The following is a 16015-nucleotide window of genomic DNA, read 5'->3' as shown; positions in this document are numbered from 1 at the left end:
CCCCTTTGATGCACTCTTGGTTATTTCTGGATGACTGTTAAAAAAGGAAGGAGAATAGAATACTCTGGAATATAATCTGTATTCTCAGCTCTACCTGAAAAGAGGGACTTCTTAAATGTAGTCACACATCAAATATCATAGCAGAAAGTAAAATTCAATCAATTGTTGGATTTTTCAAAATGGAATATAAAATATTGTATGTAATTCTTTTAAAAATTTTTTCATGAGAATGCTTGGCATCATGTAGATAGATATAGCACCAATAATATTTTGGGTAAAATGCAAACATTCCTCGATAGTGAAGAAATACAATGCAACCAGGTAGAGCCCGCTCTATGCTGATGGGCATGTGTAGTGAGTTAAATAATTATTTGGTTGGTTTCATTAGAAAGAAATAAGCATTTATTTTTAGCAATACAAATCATAAACACTGGCCAGATTCTCAACAATTAATCAAAACACTGACATGTGAATGTGATGGATGAAAATAGGCACAACAGATATTGTAATTTACAAAGAAAATTTTAAGCCAATAAAATGACTCATCCTTATTTCTAAAGTTAGTTTGCTTTTAAATTGTTTAACCTACTCTCTATAAAAACAATAGAACCTTTTTTTAGTAGATTAAACTCGGTATAATTCTTTATATTTTCTAAATGTAAAGTGGCTGCCTGACATCACTTAGAGTACCTACCTTAAAAAGAAAAAGAATAAAGGACATATTTAGTTCACACTCATTATTTAAACCTCCATTCCCACCAGTAAGCTAAAGATTCAACCATAGTTTACTCTATCATCATTATAATTAAACTAAAAGAAACTAAAGAAAATTGCTGTAATTAAGAACTTGGTCATAGAAACAGTAGTTGGACAAAATTAATGCAGGTAAGAAAATACATTTCTTTGCCTACTTAAATGTAAAACTTACCTTTCCAAGCTTTGCTATGTCTCGGTACAAGGACAAAGGCAGAGTAAAGACAACCGTGGAAAACACAATAATGAAGTGGCGACCAATAAGCAAGTTTTCAGGGTCAACTAAAACACAATCAATATTATAAAGTGTTAATAGAGATGAGTAGCTCACCAGTGACACAGTAAATATTGAATTATCAAAGTAACTAAAATATTAAATAATATAAAAAGGACAAATTTTTAAGAGTAAATATGCTTTATAAAACCATGTACAACTAAGCCCTGGCTGGCATAGCTCAGTGGATTGAGCGTGGGCTGCAAACCAAAGTGTCGCAGGTTCGATTCCCAGCCAGGGTACATGCCTGGGTTGCAGGCCATAACCCCCAGCAACTGCACATTGATGTTTCTCTCTCTCCCTCTCTCTCTCTCTCTCTCTCTCTCTCTCCCCCTTCCCTCTCTAAAAATAAATAAATAAAATCTTTAAAAAAACACAAAAAAACATGTACAACTAGAAATAGTACACAAAAAATAAATACAAAATTCCTTATAGATAAACCTGTAGTTCAAATGTTAAAATATTTTACATTTAAATGATTTTAATGGCCTCCTAATCAGCTTCCTTGTTCTACCTTCCTTTGTGCCCTTAGAGTATAGTATACTCTTAACCTAAAAACTATAGAGATCCTTTCCAAAGGCAAAAAAAAAAATCCCACAAGACAAAACATTATATCATTCCTTGTCCAAAACCCTCTAATGGCAAAACCATTCATTGACAAAGTAAGCTATATGGGGGCAGGGCATTTTCTGAGGTTTTAAAACATTTCTGTATTTCAGAGAACTTTAAACAGTAAAACTTTAACAAAATTTCAAAAATAAATATTTAGGTAAAAATATTCACTAAATTTCTATCCTTTTGTTGAGAAAGAAATATTTTCCTTGAAGGAAAGTAGAGAGAAGCAACTTGTTGAACAGAGAAGTCAGAGGGAAGCCGCTGAAACCTGGGACACAAGGTCTTAGACTCCTGGCTCTCATAACTAACTAGGAAACAACAGAGAGAGGCTATCATCAAGTACAAAAAAAATAAGCATAAGTTAGAGCACACAAGGATTTATATATATTTTAAAGCTGAGCTTATCACAGTATTGGCTTTAAGAGATCTGTACCTATTCCAATGAAGACACTATTGTTTAAACTTTTTAGCCCATATCAAATTCCTTCAGAGATAATATAGTTACATATTTGAAATATTCTAGTGGTACCCAGTCTTTGTGCATTTAATTCTTTGAAGTTTTAAGTCTGTAGAAACCAAGTCTCAATCAACTGAGTGTGATTCAAAAAAATAAAAAAGAAGCTATTGCTCTGAAAAGTGAAATTAATTTTCTTATATGGTTAATAAACTAACCAAAAAGAAAGTGCTGTGATGGGAATTTCAAAATGGCATAAATTTTTGCACACACACGTGTATACACAAGAAAGGAATAATTAATCATGAGTATTTAACTTAACCAAAACTAAACAATCATCCTAAAGTTGTGAATTAAAACAATAAAACAGAATGGGTAGGGATTACAGGAACAAATTTGGAGGACACATGGACAAAAACTAGGGGTGGGGGGGAATGGGGGGAAGGGGGGAGGGTTGGGTGGAGGGGCTGGAACGGGAGTAGGGGGGAGAAAACTGTACTTGAACAATGATTGAAATAAAAAAAAATAAAAATAAAAAAAAATAAAACAATAAAACAGGAAATTTAAGTTCCCCAAACCCTGAATGTAACTATTTGTATATTCCTGGTAAACATGACATGAATTAAATGACTCTACATCTGTGTCTATTTACCCCTTCAAACTCCCCCCTTATATATTTGGTAGAAAATATATTTTCTTCAGTGGGAAAATTCTAAGGCCTAGAAAAACTCTAAAATAAATTGCTATGAATAGCGTATAGGAACTTGATAACTGAAGATCTCCATTTGTGTAAAGGGTATTTTTCACTAATGATCCAATGATAAAACCTATCACCTTTACAGATCTTCTAACAAAAATGCACCCAAATAAGCATTATAAATGTTTAAACAATAGTAGGGAAAACTGAATATTGAAATATTTCAAAAATATCAAAATCATATAAACATACTATTTCTTATACTGATGTTTCTCATTACTTTAACTTGTACCATGAACTGATACTTAACTTATCTGGGAGAAGTATAAGAAATTTCCCACTTGTCAGTCTAAGACACTGATGATATCTTTCAGGGAAAAAAATGCAGGTTTACTAAGGATTATATCTACTTCTAAAAATACTTTGGCATAATATTAATCTTTACAAGATATACAAATAATCACACATCATAAAATATAATATGCAACAATGTAAAGACACTGTGATAAGAATAAAAGTGTGTTCTTTGGTATGTTATCTATATTTTAAAAGTCACTTTTGATGATCATAAAATTAATAACCAGGAAGGAGGTTTCAAAAGGACCTTTAGCCTTATCTATGATAAATTATTTTTATGAAGAGCATAGATTTATATATATTTGTAAAACTAAAAATCAAAAAATAATAATCAAAGTGTTCTATTAGGGAAAATTAAAATAATTAAATTAAATTAAAATTAAAGTGACTGCACAATAGATACTGGAGAATATTAAACTGCCAATTAAGCAACTAGAATAGATCTCTATGTTTTGCTATGAGTGTGTGTCTTAATATACTGTTAAGAAAAAAAAGCATATTATAGAACAAGATGTATAGTGTTATGTTATTCATATGACTATTTAAAGTCACATGCATTCTTAAAACTCTCATAGTATACGTTAAAAAGGAAGGAAGGAAGGAAGGAAGGAAGGCAGGAAGGAAGGAAGGAAGGGAGGGAAGGAAGAAGGGAGGGAATGTTGGAAGGATTGTTCCTACTTGGTTTTCCCGAGAGGGAAAGATTATGAGTATGTTCTACATTCTTTATTTTGCTTGTCTGCTTTTTAATATTTTCCTAATACATGTGTGTTACCTCCTACATATGAAAATAAAATGATAAAAATTAAAAATTAATACATGTTCCTTGGAAAAACTTTGGAAAATAACAAAGGAAACAAAATCCCATGAGTCCCACAATTAAAAGATAGCCACAATTTATATTGAATGTATTTTAAAAGTTTTCCTTATTTATTTATGCAAAGAGAAAATTTATAATTTAGATCATATTGTATATATGGTATTATATTCTTCCCTTTTTTACAGAGCATTCTACCCACTCACATGACCTAAGTTTATGAAATTAAGATTTGAAGGTTGAGGACTAGAATAGAGTCTGAAATAATTCACGGTAACAATAATAATAGCTAACAATGTTAGGAAAACCTACTATATGCTAGGCACTGTCCATATTATCTCTCTTTTTTTGCATAAAAATGATATGAAGCAGTTGATACTCTAATTCATAAGTTAGAGATGAATAGACTAGAACTCAGAGAGGGTGTTAACCTTCTCAAGGTCACATAGCAAGCAAGCACTGGTTTTGTGACTTGATGGTCAAGTAGTCCTGATTTTAGCTAACTAGTGAGAGGAAGAGGTGCAATTTCTAGTGCTAGGTTTTGCTTTCCTTTGTTTTGTAAGTCTTTTAGAATGAGTGATTCAAGCACTAAGGGGAAAGGCGTGTTTGTATCAATTTCAACTGTAATAACGACTATAGAGTCAGGTCACAATAAAATGGAGATTATGTGGGTTGGATGAGAAGCTCTTTGAAGCACAAAGGCTGCATGATGCAAATGGCCATGATATGAGGAAAGGTTGAAAGGGGAGGGGGCTGTGCACATGTTAATAAAAAGGTCTGATTGAGAATATTCATAGCTTCTCTTTCATAATCACCCTAAACTGGGGACAACCCAAATGTCCCTCAACTGTGTGACAGATAAACTGTTGTCCAGTCCAACCATGCAATGGGACATTCCCCAGCAATTGTTTCTTTTTTTTTTTAAGAGCAAACTACTGCATACCCAAAGTCATAGCTGAAATTCAAATGCACTATGCTAAGTGAAAGAAGCCAGACTAGAAGGGCCAGATATGTATAATGCCATTGATTTGGCATTCTGGGAAAGAAAAACTAGGCAGAGAAATTAGATCAATGGCTGCCAGGGGCCAGAGATGAGGGAGGGTTTGTCCGTAAAGGGGAATAGGGACAATCTGGATATTATGGAATTATTCTGTATTTTTACTGTGGCTGTTGGCTGTATTTTTATTGTGTGCACATACAATGACTATGTGCATTGTCAAAACTCACAAGACTATGCAAGAGTTAAAGTTACATATTAATAGAATGGTGGAGGAAAAGATCAGCTTGCTCATCTAAGAAATGGTGTAGTAAAAGTAGTACATGAGAAAATGTTACTACCAGAGTTGGTGATACATAGCATAAGATATTTCAAATATATTTTCTAAGTTGAGTAATAATATTATAATAGTATTATCAATAACTCTTACTATTATTTATTATAATAATATTATTAATAACTTACTATTATACTAAGTACAGTATAATAGTAATAATATTACTAAGTATAGTGATAATAGTAATCATATTTTTAAACAGCTAAATAAGATTTAAACTATATATAAGGGATTAATATTTTAGGATCATCATGAATCCTAGATATTGCCAGATATTTGAAATCATCCAACTCTTGAACTTGCAAATATTTTACTTATAAATTATTATAAAACACATTAACTATGAGAAATTATATAAAATAAATATATTTACTTACCTCCTGGGATTCTTTGGAAAACTTTGCTCAAAGTGTCTCCAGTTATTATGTTGTAACTTATCATAGCTAAATACATAATTAAAATCATACAGTCACCAACAAGATTTTTATCTTGAATATTTTGAAAATAATCAGTTACTACTTCCCAAATATTGGCATAATCTTACTACTTTTAAATATATATTTTGGTTACCTCTATGTACAACTTTAAAAATAACTAGACAACAGATTTATGAGATAATATTAATTTGTATGAAAAAAGATTTTCACTTTACAAATTGATTCTTTCCACGTATATTTAAATAATAATGAGGTTTGGTAGTCATTTAAAATGTGATTTATTTTTCATTAAAGTTCAGTTTCTAAACACTTAAGGAATGCATGTATTGTTCAATGTGAGGAATAACAACAGAATATTATGAAGGTGCCAAAATATCTCTGCATTTAAAAAATAAGATTTTGGGGAATACATTCTTTGTTTTTGGTGGAGACATAAGAAACTAGTGATTTAAGCAATAACTTCTGTATTACTGGTTTAAAAAAGGAAGTCAATTTGTCCATTGTTGAATCTTAACATTTTATTTATTTAAGAAGTGCTAGGTGACATCTTCATCATTATAGTACAAACTTTAAATAGCATGTTGGCTTTGCACATGGCTTCCACAAATGTATTTCAAAATATTTTTAAAAAATGTATTTCAGCCTTGAGGGGATCTACTGTTTTTGTCACTCACTTTTATTCCCAGATCATTCTGTCTTTCACCAAACTAGGGAAGAACAAACATTGGACTAATGCAAATCACTTTCATTTTATTTCAGTAAAATACTCAGACCAACCAAAAGGACCAGGGAATAAGACAAAAATGACTAAAGAAGCAAACACTTAATTTGGAATATATTTCAACTATTGGTACTCTTTAACAACTATGCAATGACTATTAAAACTTTTATATTTAGAAATAACAGTATGTTTTTGTAAATAAATATAGTTTGCATCTTCACATTGATCTTACCTATAAATGGATACAAAAACTGTAGAACAGAGAGGAGAAGATACCCTGGAAAGCCAAAGGTTTTATTGACCAAAGACTGATAAGTGTCCGTTCCAGAGAGAGCCCCTCCTTTTATCAGTAAAACAAGGGAAAAGTCTGTGGCAAAAATAACAATTAAATAAATGTTAGATTAAATTAAATACAGAGGTTTTTCATGTTTTGACTCACATAAAAAGGGAAACTTTTTTTAAAAAAGAGGTTAATTTAATGCGACAGTAAATCAACATGGCAAGGCTTACTTCCTTCCCATAAAATATTACTTTTGGTGAAATGGTACTGTTCCCAATTATTTATTTTTCAACCAAGATGCAAGTATACTTAACACATCCATGAGATGAACGGGGCAGAAGAAAATACGCAGAGTACAGTCAAGCGTCAATATTTCATTTTACGTCCCAAGCTAGCCAATGCAACGACCATTAACAGGATGTGGCTCAATAGCCAAGCCACACATTGTAGGTGATCAGATATTTCATAGGCATTCACCACGTGAAGACAAAAAAGGAAAAATGCTGTAAGCATGCATAAAAGTAGATTTAGGAGACTCAGATCATTTGTTTTATAACAAAGTACAATTAGTAACTCTATTTTATCATTATGGTAACAATGCCATAGTTAAAAACTATGGTTATTTTTAACTATTTTATAACTATTTTCATAGTAATTTTTAACTGGAGTTGAGAGAGCACTCTAAAATTTTTTTAGTTCACATTTTAGAGATTTAAGTTTCAATTTTAAGTTGAAATTGAAGATATAATTATATAGATATTATATAATTAAAATTAATATTTTTCTTTTTTCCTTCATTTAACGCAATGAACCTAGTGAATGACATGTAACCTACTGAATGACAATGCAGTTTTATTAGGTACACAGCCATGTACAGGGTGTGATTCTTGCACTCTTTTCTCTTGCTCATGTTTTCACCCCAGGTGATTTTGTTATTTTTTGTCCTTTAAATAATTTGGAAATGTGTTAAAAGACAAAGATGAAAATACAAATAATTCTAGTATGATTTCCACCCTGAATCCCTCCCACACCATGGAAACTTCTTTAAGGTTCTTCAATAAACTCCAAGTTGATAAATCCAATTCATATGCCCTGAATCTTAATCTTATTTGCTCTTTCAGTGACAATTTTTTCCTGTTCACTATTCCCCTCTTTTTCAACCTTCCTCCTGTGGCCTTTGCTACATCACTTTCTCTTGGATTTCCTCCTACCTTTTTTGGCCATTGGTGCTCAGTTTTATATGAGTTTTCTTTTATTCTGGATTCATAGACTTTTTTTCACTCTTCAAGATGGCTTACTGTGATCTCATTCATGTGCATGGTTTCAATTTTCCTATAGATGTTAGTAACTCCCAAATCTGTACCTCTAGCCCAGACTCCAAAACTCCAGATGTCTATATCTAGCTGCCTCGTAAGCATTTCTCATTGGAGACCTCATAGACATCTCAGTTTTAAAATATCCACGTTCTAATTTATATATTTGTTCTGGAACCTGCTTCTTCATCCATATTTCTCTGATCAGTGAATAGTATCAACAGAAATTTGAGAATCACGTAGGCTTCTCATTATTCATCATCTTCTATATTCCTTTGGTCACCAACTCCATTACTGCATCATAAATTATTCTACTGTATCCCCTCATTTCTAATCCCTAGCTTGCTTTATTTTGGGGCTTAGGTCTTTATCACATACCATCTGGATTACGGCAATAACCTCCAAATAGTTTTCTCATTCACCAATCTCACCCTCTACCAAAACATTTTTGACATCTACTAAGATTTTTTCAACATTTCCCCTCGGATGGGGAAATCATAAATCTAATAATGTGTTCTGCTTAAAATATTCCAAGGGCTCCTCTAATGCCTTCTAATAAAAATCAACTCCTTTTCAGGAGGCAGAAAACATTATGTATTAGGTGTGTGACCTTGAGTGGAGGACTTGACCTTTCTGGATTATTATATTACAAACATGAAAATACTATCAAATACTGGCCCAGCACTTTCTGCATGCCAGGCCCTTTAAAAAATTCTTTACATATATTAACTATATTAACTTGATTATCCTCTACAACAATCCTAGGTACCCCTCATTTAATAAATGAGAAAAGTGAGGCACAGAAGGTTAAGTAAATTGACAGACTTCACAGAGCCAGCATTGGAGCAGGCACGATTTGGACCCTGGCGGTCTGGCCCTAGAATCCATGAACTTAATCAAAATCTCAACTCTGCTGGAAGTAGCTGTAGACCTTGGGCATGTCATTTGAATCCATTAAGTTTCAGTTTCCTCCTCCATAAAAGTAGAAAGGGCATACCTATTTCATGGAGCCAGAAGGATTAAGTATAGTGGTGGCTTTATGCTCAACATCTAGGCAGTCCTCAGGGAATTTTGGTAATGATAGAGCCATTCATGGGAACCTTCATAAGTGCCTCTCCAGACCTTTCTACCAGCATCTCCCTCTACTTACGTACAATCATCAACCCTACACTTTAACCAGACTGAGTAATTACACAGTTCCCTTTTGTATTTCTACATTTCCACCTGCTTAAAGTAACCTTCCATTTTCTTTACTCACTCACATATTTTCATAAACACTTAGTGGAAGTATCTGCTTCTTTCCAAAACATGTCTGCTCCTTTGAGGTTGTGTTAAATGACAATGTTCCTATGATTATGTACCTATTTTTGTTATGGTCTTTTTAATGAAGTATTGCAACTATTTGTTTTTGTTTGCCTGACACTGTGCAGTGATCTGCATACAGGCAGGAATAATGCTCTTCATTGCTACAATGGCAGCAGTGTCAGTAAATATTGTTGATATCAATCAGTGATCAATATAGAGCAGGATTCAAATTTCATTTAATAAATGACCAATAAATATATTTTAAAATATTCTACAAGCACATAGGGCATAGCAATTAATTCTACTTCCTTTGTTTAAAACTATGAAAAGTTTCACAGAAAAGTTGAGTAGTGCCTCGAAGGATGAATAGGATTTCACCAGGTAGAGAAAAAAAGAGAAAAAGTGTCAAGCAGGGGTCTGTCCGTGGGAAGGCAGTGTGAAAGCATATTCTGTATGTGAGAGATGACATAGTCCAGAATAGCTAAAACATAAGGTTCACACATAGCACTGTTGGTGACAAGCTGAAAGAGAGGTTTGAGTAGTTGTAGATGAGACTGAAAATTCAGACTGTGACTACACTATGAAGGGATTTGAATGCAATAATTTTTTCTGTTGTCATTATAGTCTTGCAATGCTTTGATTGGGGGAGTAATAGTGATCAGGCCAAGGTCAGATAAAGATAACTCTTGCAATACAGAGGACTGGTTAGAAAGTGGGCAGATGATAAATGTAGTAAAACAGCAACTTACTCACCAAAGAGAGAATCGATGAAAACCTGACTAACAGAGAGGAGGTACCCAATTTCACAGCTGTCGTAAATTTTTTGGTGAAAAACTGTATGCTTGGAATGAAAACGCTGTTTCATAAAAGTTCAAAATGTATTGCATGAAGTTAAAAATTTGCTAAAAATTTAGTCAACGATAAATGTAAATAATTTAATCTGCTTGTAAAATAAAGGCTATAAATACATTACCTTAAAAGTTTTAGGTATCTCAAATGTCAATCACTATAACATTTTGATCTCACTTTAAATATATTATATGCCAATTTTAGGTAACCCATCAATGAGTTTATATTGTTCAACATGAAAATTTTCTTTTAAATCATTCTGTATGTTTGGACAATAAAAATTACTTTAATCAACAAATAAAAAATCTTAAAAGCAATTTACACTTTGTTATAAATATTTATAATTCTATTTTTGCTTCTCAACATTTCACAAACATGGAAACAGAACTTGGAAAAAACACCCATTGAACTGGTCATACCGCATTAGAGGCCTTAGAAAGACAAAAGAGTAACACTAAAGACAAATCATTGTATAATTACAGTGTCAATTTAAAGAAAAATTTAGTATAATACGCTACTTGTAAATTTTCTTCTTAAAAGCCTATTTAAAAACCAAATGAATCATAGTCTATATACTTTTTTCTTTTGTGTGGTTACCTTTATTTATCAAAGTTTTTTAGGATTTTGATCATATAACCAAATTAATAAGACTAATTTCCACTTATTAATAGTTTTGCAATATATGACCTTGCAAAGAACTGCTCACAATAGTTGCTGTAGGTTTATATATAATATCAGTTGAGAAAGTTATCATGGCATGATTTATTTTTGTTTAATGTGATTTGGCTTTAGTAGACTGGTCATTCTCCTTAAGTATTGAATTCTTAGGTGATACACATTTTAATTTTCTCCATGTTCGTACATATTTACAATGCACTTAAATAAGCCATGGTTATTATGCCTGGGTGGGAATTAATTATTTGTCAGTGCTAACTGACTGGGAAGCAGGAAATTAGAAAGGGCAAAGGTAAATCCTTCAATGGGATTTTTTAGTGTGATAAATGCTCTTGGGAACAGAATACAATTTTCAAAAGCCAGCGACTCTAAATAAGCACAAAGCTATAGATCCCACATTACTAAATTACAAATTAAGCTAAAAATTAAGAGCTATAAAAGCTAAAAGCAGTTTAAGTTTTGGGTGGAGAGAAGAAAGCAAAGGGAAAAGAGCCCAGTGCTTTTGCAGCTATGACTTTTCTATCTTCTACATGCTTTACTCTCTTTCTTCTTCAGCCTGGGAAAAACAGTTATAGGCTGGGCTTGGAAGCCTGAGAGTTTATGAGAAACAGCATCTGAGTAGGGTCGCTAGAAGCAGAGTTTAGACAGATTCTTAGGCAAGGGATTAGAGGGAGAGGTCCCAGGGGAAGTGGTATGAGATGATAGGGCAGGAGAAGCACATCAAGAAGGATGGGTCCCAGGCAGAGACCAGCTGTAGCTTAGCCTTGCAGTGGTGGTACTCCGGAGCTCCAACTGCACCATGTGTTGGTCCCTCCTGGAGGCAAGGTTTCTGTATCAGTCAGGTATTGGCTAAAGGCTGTTGGAAAATGGCAGCTTGGGGTCATAAGGTGGTACCACTGGAAGGTGGTACCACTGAGGCCCATGTCAACACTCTGGAGAAGGGGACAGCTAAGGTGTTTTGCATTACCTGGTAAAAACACATCTAGGTGACAACACATAGCAGCCACCCTAGCATCAACTACATCAGGTGGCATCTTGCTGCCTCTCCCACAGTCATCCTAAGGTAGAGGCAAGACCCTGCATTTGTCATGAGGTGAGTGGGAGGGATGGCAAGGCAGGGATAAGGACAAAAGAAAGAGGACCTGATTATGAGCTGTATAGTCTGCACTTAGACTGGCTGTGAATGACCACATTACATGGAAAGGGGAGGCAGAAGAGAAGTAGTATAGAAGCATCGTATTGCTGCACTTAAAGACAGTGGCAGGTGGGAAACCTGAGCAGGCATGGGCAAAGTGGGAACACCTGCACAAACAGCTGGAGAAGGTTTGTCACTCATGTGCACCTGCCCGTGGTCCCTGTGGGAAAGGAAGTCCTGACAACTGCACTTTCAAAGCATAGCTGTCTTGGCTTCAATCAGCCTTGAAAATGACTTCCCGGACTCCTACCACATTCTTCATAAAATGAAAGGGCACATGAAAAGGATTTAGGCTTGGTAATACAATATATAATGCTTTCCTAATCTCCAGAGGATTAGCAAGAAAAGTAAATTTTCTCAGACATAAATGTCTAAATGGTTTAGGATTCTTCGATCCAACACAATTAGTAAATTCAATGGCAGGCTGTGTGTATATGAGTGTGTGTGCATAAAATAGTCCTTGTGCAAATTAAGTTGCAAGAATTAGCAATTACATAGTATTTTACCTGTAACATATGAAACCCAGAATAAAAGCAATATTCCAAGAGGAAAGCCAGCTTGCTTCATTGAATAAGGCAATCCTGGAAAAACATAAAATGCCCACCCATCACATTAATAAAACATATAGAAATACAGAAGTTTTTCCCAATTCTTGTATATAATAGTCTAAGTACACTGCTATATTTATATGACATAATTATAAACAGTGCATATGACTACTAAAGTTAAATGTTAGCATATTAATACTTATTTCAGAATAACATGTTATAAGATAAGGACATATACAGAAAGCAAGTTTATGAGGTGATGGAATATGAATAAGACAGCAGAAAATAAAAGATAGGTACCAGTTCATACAAATTATGTTCACATCAGGGTGAGGGGATCATATGACCCACTCATGGAGGGGAGGGTCAATACGGAGAGTGCTGCCTGGGAAAGCACAGGGGATAAAAGAGCACAGAAGGGTGATGAGACATGAGGAGTAAAATGGGCAACCATGTAGGAAAAGGAAAGAAAAATGAGAAGGCAAAAGTAAATTACAAAACTGAAGGGGGTAGTATGAAATATTTCCTTATGACTTTTTTGGGGAAATGAACAATTTTAGATTATAGACATAAAATATTTAAAAATATTTCCATGCAGCATTTTACTCTCTGAAAAATTGGCCCTGGCCAGGTAGCTCAGTTGGTTAGAGCATTTTCCTGATATGCCAAGGTTGAGGGTTTGATCCCTGGTCAGGGTACATACAAGAAGCAACCAATGAATGCATGGATAAGTGGAAAGACAAAGTGATGTTTCTCTCTTTCTCTTTCTCTCCCGTCTTCTTCTCTTTCTCTAAAAATAAAGAAGAAAATTGGCTGAGCATAATTAAGAGGTACTTTAAATGTTGCTGACATGGATGAACTTAAAGTTTTTAAATCAGGAATTATGTCTGGAATTCTGTCAAAAAGAGCTGCCCGCACCTCTGTGGCACATGGAGGCAAAATTTCAAACAAGTCTTGGACCCTATTTTTTACTACTTTGCTTCAGGTACTTGCACTTGATGTACTATTTGAAAAAAATTATTTATATATGGAAACAAATAAAACAAAAGTACACATCACTCAGTTCAGGTAAATATTCAATGATAACTGTGACTAAAATGTCAAAACTTTACAAAAAATAATGTTCTCAATGAGTATCACATGATTCTGTTTTGTCCCTACTTTTTCTTAAATTGGATGTTTTCAAATAACAAAAAAATAGTAAGTGTGGGAAAATAACTACCTTTATAACTATAATGCAATGCACTTAATTTTGTCCCTGTCTCAAATTGGGAAAATACGAGCTGCTCATTTTTTTCAATTATGACTGGCTCTTTTACTAAAAAAATCACATTCACTTTTTTAAACCCATTTCTATTTATTAATTAAATTATACTTAAAATGAATATAAATTACTATCCTTGTACTTTAAATTTAACACTATATAAATGGGTAAAGTACTATTATATGGATTTATTTTTTCACAAGTTTGGTATATTTTTACATTAAAATTTTGTACAATATTTCCTTGTATCTGGAGGTTTTACACCTCTAGAAGGTCATAGAAAGGTGATTCAAGCAATGATGGACACTTGAGGAGGAGGGAAAAGTAAATTAGGGAACATTGTCAACTGTCCATGCAGCCTGTGAAAAAAAATTTTCAGTGTGTCTTATATGAAGCTCCACCTAACCTAACACACGTGGAGGATGCTCTCAGTTGTGTGGAGAGTGTAAGTCGCAACCCCATCTTCAGCAGAAAAGGGACTGATGTACTTGCTGCCTGTTGTTACAGAGGGAGAAATGGGAGGCTCTTATGGAAGACAATTACCAATTTTATCATTTAAGATCTTTAAAAAAATCAATGAACACTAACAATAAGAGTCTTAAATCTGGCCTTTTCACTTAAAATTTAAAAAACAACAACAAAGCAATACTTACCTATTATACCAGATCCTATAATAGAGTTGACAACATTAAAAACAGCAGCAGACTGACGACAAGTTTTCTCTTTGTGCTTAGGTTCAGAAACAAGGAGTTCTTTGTCATCCAGATCGCTCTATTTAAGTGTATAAAATGGCCAATAATGAATAAAGTTAAACCAATATTTACTAGTTCAAAACCAGAAAAGTGTTAAATATGCAGTATAGTAGATGAACACGATATCAATAATGCTGTAATGATAATAATGGCAATCATGATAATAAAAAATGATGAGAATAATAATAGAGTAACAATTACAGGTAGTAACTCAACAGAGTTTTGCAAACAAACCCCATCCTAAAATGTCCTAATTAAAGCTGCACCAAGTACATGGATGCTACGTAGAACCCCAGAGTACAGCATCAGTTAGAGAGCCAGTGATGTGATTTTGTGGAATTAAAAGGGTTACATTGAAAATTGCCTGGCAAGGGGGAAAAAAAGTCAAATCAAGGCAAAGCTTCTTCCAGAGAACTTTCGGTGGTGCTAACCAGGACCCCCAAGTGAAGGTAAGGCAGCTTCTGTTGCAGGGTGAATGAAGCTTTGAAGGAACTTGGTCTCAGAACCTGCCCCAGTCTCCAGTTTTACCTGTGGCGGGATGACAGGCTGCTGCCCCTGGTAGCCCATGGATGCACCCTGGTCCTCAGCAGGTGGAAGGTTCACCGTCTTTGATACCTTATTCTAGCCACACCTTCCTCATCCGAAACCTCTCAGAGCCGGGTCGGCCTGCAGCAGGAAAGCTGGACACAGCTGTTGCTCCCGTGCCACTGGCCCCACCCCCGCACCTCGGCGGGGCGGCACAGACTGCAGCTCAGAGCTCTCTTGACTGCCTCAGCAGGAGAACTTTTCTCCCAGAGACTTGCCCAGCCAAATGCACCTTCCTCCTCCTGCGGAGATGCCACAAGATGTTTCTGATCTGGGCAGCCCTCTCTCCCACTCCCACCCAGCTCCACTTGCAAAGTATAGTCTGTTCTGCCCACGGTGCCTGCCCAGATTGCACAGAGTTACGGTGGCCTCAATTTAGTCCATCTCCAAGTTAGCTGCTCCTTGGCTGGAGATTGATGCCCAGGTAAGAATGCAGTAGCACTCCCCCACCCCCACGGAGTATCTCTTCTATCACCTCCTCCTCCCTACACCTCTTCTATGGCAAAGAGAGCAGATGAAAACGCAAGGCTTTTGTTTTAAATGGAAAAAAAATCCCACAAGTTTTCTAGAGTTTTAGCAAACTCGATTACTCAGCATGCTTTGGTCAAATATTACCTGTGACTTTTCAGAAAAGGAGACTTAAAGAGGGGAAAGGAAGATGGATTGATAACAGATTCAATACGTGACCTTAAAGGAGGGGCGTTGGGGTGTAAGGTGATGGGAAAGGGAAGGCACCTAGAGTATCTGAGCTAGAAAGAATCAGAAAGGGTGTTTTATTCAGCCTTTTATCTTT

The 16015-nt window shown here is 34.7% G+C and overlaps 1 protein-coding gene across 5 annotated transcripts in view; it reads right to left on the bottom strand.

The window, feature by feature from the left end:
• The window catches only part of SLC38A11 (solute carrier family 38 member 11), a 46270-nt gene extending 30636 nt beyond the window's left edge, over nucleotides 1-15634 (bottom strand). For 2 of the 5 annotated variants that reach the window (XM_028510701.2, XM_036023377.1), the window contains exons 1-6: nucleotides 15166-15630; nucleotides 14539-14656; nucleotides 12580-12654; nucleotides 6689-6823; nucleotides 5676-5741; nucleotides 929-1035 (exon numbers count right to left, since the gene is read on the bottom strand). In XM_028510701.2, coding sequence (XP_028366502.1) covers nucleotides 929-1035; nucleotides 5676-5741; nucleotides 6689-6823; nucleotides 12580-12654; nucleotides 14539-14656; nucleotides 15166-15204 — 540 coding nt within the window. In that variant the 5' untranslated portion in view covers nucleotides 15205-15630. Of the gene's footprint in view, nucleotides 1-928; nucleotides 1036-5675; nucleotides 5742-6688; nucleotides 6824-12579; nucleotides 12655-14538; nucleotides 14657-15165 lie in introns of all 5 variants that reach the window. The other 3 variants (XM_036023376.1, XM_036023374.1, XM_036023375.1) reach the window with 3 other exon arrangements.
• Between the last annotated feature and the right edge of the window lie 381 nt (nucleotides 15635-16015).

This window comes from Phyllostomus discolor, chromosome 4 (genome assembly GCF_004126475.2).
Source record: "Phyllostomus discolor isolate MPI-MPIP mPhyDis1 chromosome 4, mPhyDis1.pri.v3, whole genome shotgun sequence".
NCBI classification, from domain to species: domain Eukaryota; kingdom Metazoa; phylum Chordata; class Mammalia; order Chiroptera; family Phyllostomidae; genus Phyllostomus; species Phyllostomus discolor.
This window is presented reverse-complemented; position numbering and strand designations above follow the sequence as displayed.